Below are 2,204 nucleotides of genomic sequence, written 5' to 3'. Positions count from 1 at the left end.
TCGACTCTCTCTCTCTCTCTCTCTCTCTCTCTCTCTCTCTCTCTTCGTTCGGTCGTTGCGCTCTCCCTACGCACCCGCCACGTACGCGCGCATCGCCTTGACGGCGTCGCCCTCGTGGCGCTTCAGCAGCTCCGTGGCGCGGGGCCTCGGCAGCTCCAGCTCCTCGACGAGCAGGGCGACGTCGGCCGCCTCGACCTTGACGTTCTTGTAGGCGGCGTCCTTGGTGGCGGCCGGGCCCTTGGTGGCCTTGGATACGGCGGCGAGGTCGACGGGGGCAGCAGCCGACGAGGCGGACGTGTCGTCGCGGCTGTCGTCGAGGTTGGCGAGGGCGTTGGCGGTCTTGCGGTCCTCGGCGTTGGCGGGCACGGGGGCTTGCTCGTCGGCCATGGCGCGTTGGTTTTGTGGTGGTGGTTTGGTCTGGGGATGCGTGGTTTGGGAGACTTTGGGGCCAAGGTGGTGGGATGAAGCGAGGGATTGGGGAGTGCCGATGGCGGGGGCGATGGAGTGAGTGATTGATTGATTTGCTATTTTACGCCAAGGGGAACCCGTAAAAAGGCAAATGGCGCCTGCGGGGACCTATATGAACCCTAAACTTGTATTTCGCACTTCATTCTAAATTTTTTAAGACCTGTTTAACAGGATTCATAGGGCTTTCGTTGGTTTAATCGTGGGTAAAGAACCCACCGAGGCCTACAACCTACCCTCTTCATTCGGCCATAACCGACTGGACAGCTGTGTAGCTCGCCTGTAACTGTCTGGCCAAGTCACCCACGCCGGAACTTGGATACGCCACGACGACATTGTGAGCTTGAAGACTGCCCAAAACGTACTTATTGTTGTCGTCTAAGTTCAGATCTAAAGGTAAATGACATGGACGCGGAGAAGACTGCCTACCTACCTAGTTACCTTCAACTCTCTTCCTACATTAACACCACCTTTTTAAAAGTTAGGATATAGGCTTAGAAGATACTACCCTATAGTATCTTTTATTTCTTAATGTGAAGGAGTTGGGCTCCAGCCCACTCCAGGCTAGGCTTGGCCTGAGGCCACCATGGGCGCGCCCCTGGCGCGCCCCCTTTATATGCTATAGCAGATAGACAGACTAGCTTTCCCTCCTCTCTTACTCCGTAAGAGAGTTAATACTATTGCGACGCCTATCTGCAGATGCCCTAGGCCAGTCCTTAACAGTAGGTTAGTATATACAGTGGGTTGCCAAAAGTTCCGTGCCCTGCAATTTTTGGTTAGCCAGTGAGCCCTCTCTGTGAATACGGGGTCACAATATATTCGGCCAATCAAAGGCGAGCGGGCGCAGAGCAACAATAGTCCGTTGTCGCAGTGGTACAGATCGGCAAGCTTAGTTACATTGTTTCTCTATGGTAGGACAAATCAGATACCGGATAACGACACAGTCGACACAGTCTTTCATCTTCTGCGGCATATTGATTTTATCTTGTGTCTTGCACTTGGCCCGGCTGCAACTGATGTCAGGTACGCCTTGAAAATTTTCGAATCTTCAAAACTACGTCACACCTCCAGCCCCGCGCCGACTGAGTCACCCAACCACATCATTCCGCTTTACCATCATCGATATCAAACCATCGCCACCCATCTCCCCGTGCAGCCGCCACCATGGTTGCCTCCTTACCGCCAATTCCCGCCGTCCTCGACGACGCTGTCCCTGCCGCCGCCTGGACGCCCACCACATGGCGTGCCAAACCCATCAAGCAGGCGCCCGCTTATCCAGACCCGGCCGCACTGCGCAAGTCCGTCACCGCGCTCGCCCGCATGCCGCCGCTGGTGCACCCGTCCGAGATCCACGCGCTCAAGGCGCACCTACGGGACGTGGCCGAAGGCCGCGCCTTTTTGCTGCAGGGCGGCGACTGCGCCGAGCTGTTTGACTACTGTGAGCAGGAGGCCATCGAGTCCAAGATCAAGCTGCTGCTGCAGATGAGCGTCGTGCTCATCTGGGGCACCAACAAGCGCGTCGTCCGCATCGGCCGCATGGCTGGCCAGTACGCCAAGCCGCGCTCCAGCCCGACGGAGATGGTCAATGGGAGGGAGATGCCCAGCTTCCGCGGCGACATTCTCAACGGCTACCACGAGGATGAGCGCGAGATTGACCCCAACCGTCTTCTCAAGTGAGTTTGAAACCTGCACAGTCCACCACACACACACACACACACACACACACACACACACACACT

General features: G+C 56.8%; 1 protein-coding gene across 1 annotated transcript in view; it reads left to right on the top strand.

The window, feature by feature from the left end:
• Positions 1–1,629: 1,629 nt before the first annotated feature.
• The window catches only part of CCM_05988 (phospho-2-dehydro-3-deoxyheptonate aldolase), a gene marked incomplete at both ends in the record, with an annotated part of 1,740 nt that continues 1,165 nt past the window's right edge, over positions 1,630–2,204 (top strand). The window contains one exon of the mRNA XM_006671132.1: positions 1,630–2,138. Within this exon, the coding sequence (XP_006671195.1) occupies positions 1,630–2,138 (509 nt within the window). The remainder of the gene's footprint in view (positions 2,139–2,204) is intronic.

This window comes from Cordyceps militaris (assembly GCF_000225605.1).
Source record: "Cordyceps militaris CM01 unplaced genomic scaffold CCM_S00004, whole genome shotgun sequence".
NCBI classification, from domain to species: domain Eukaryota; kingdom Fungi; phylum Ascomycota; class Sordariomycetes; order Hypocreales; family Cordycipitaceae; genus Cordyceps; species Cordyceps militaris.
The sequence above is the reverse complement of the archived record's forward strand: the minus strand, read 5'-3'. Positions and strand labels throughout refer to the sequence as shown.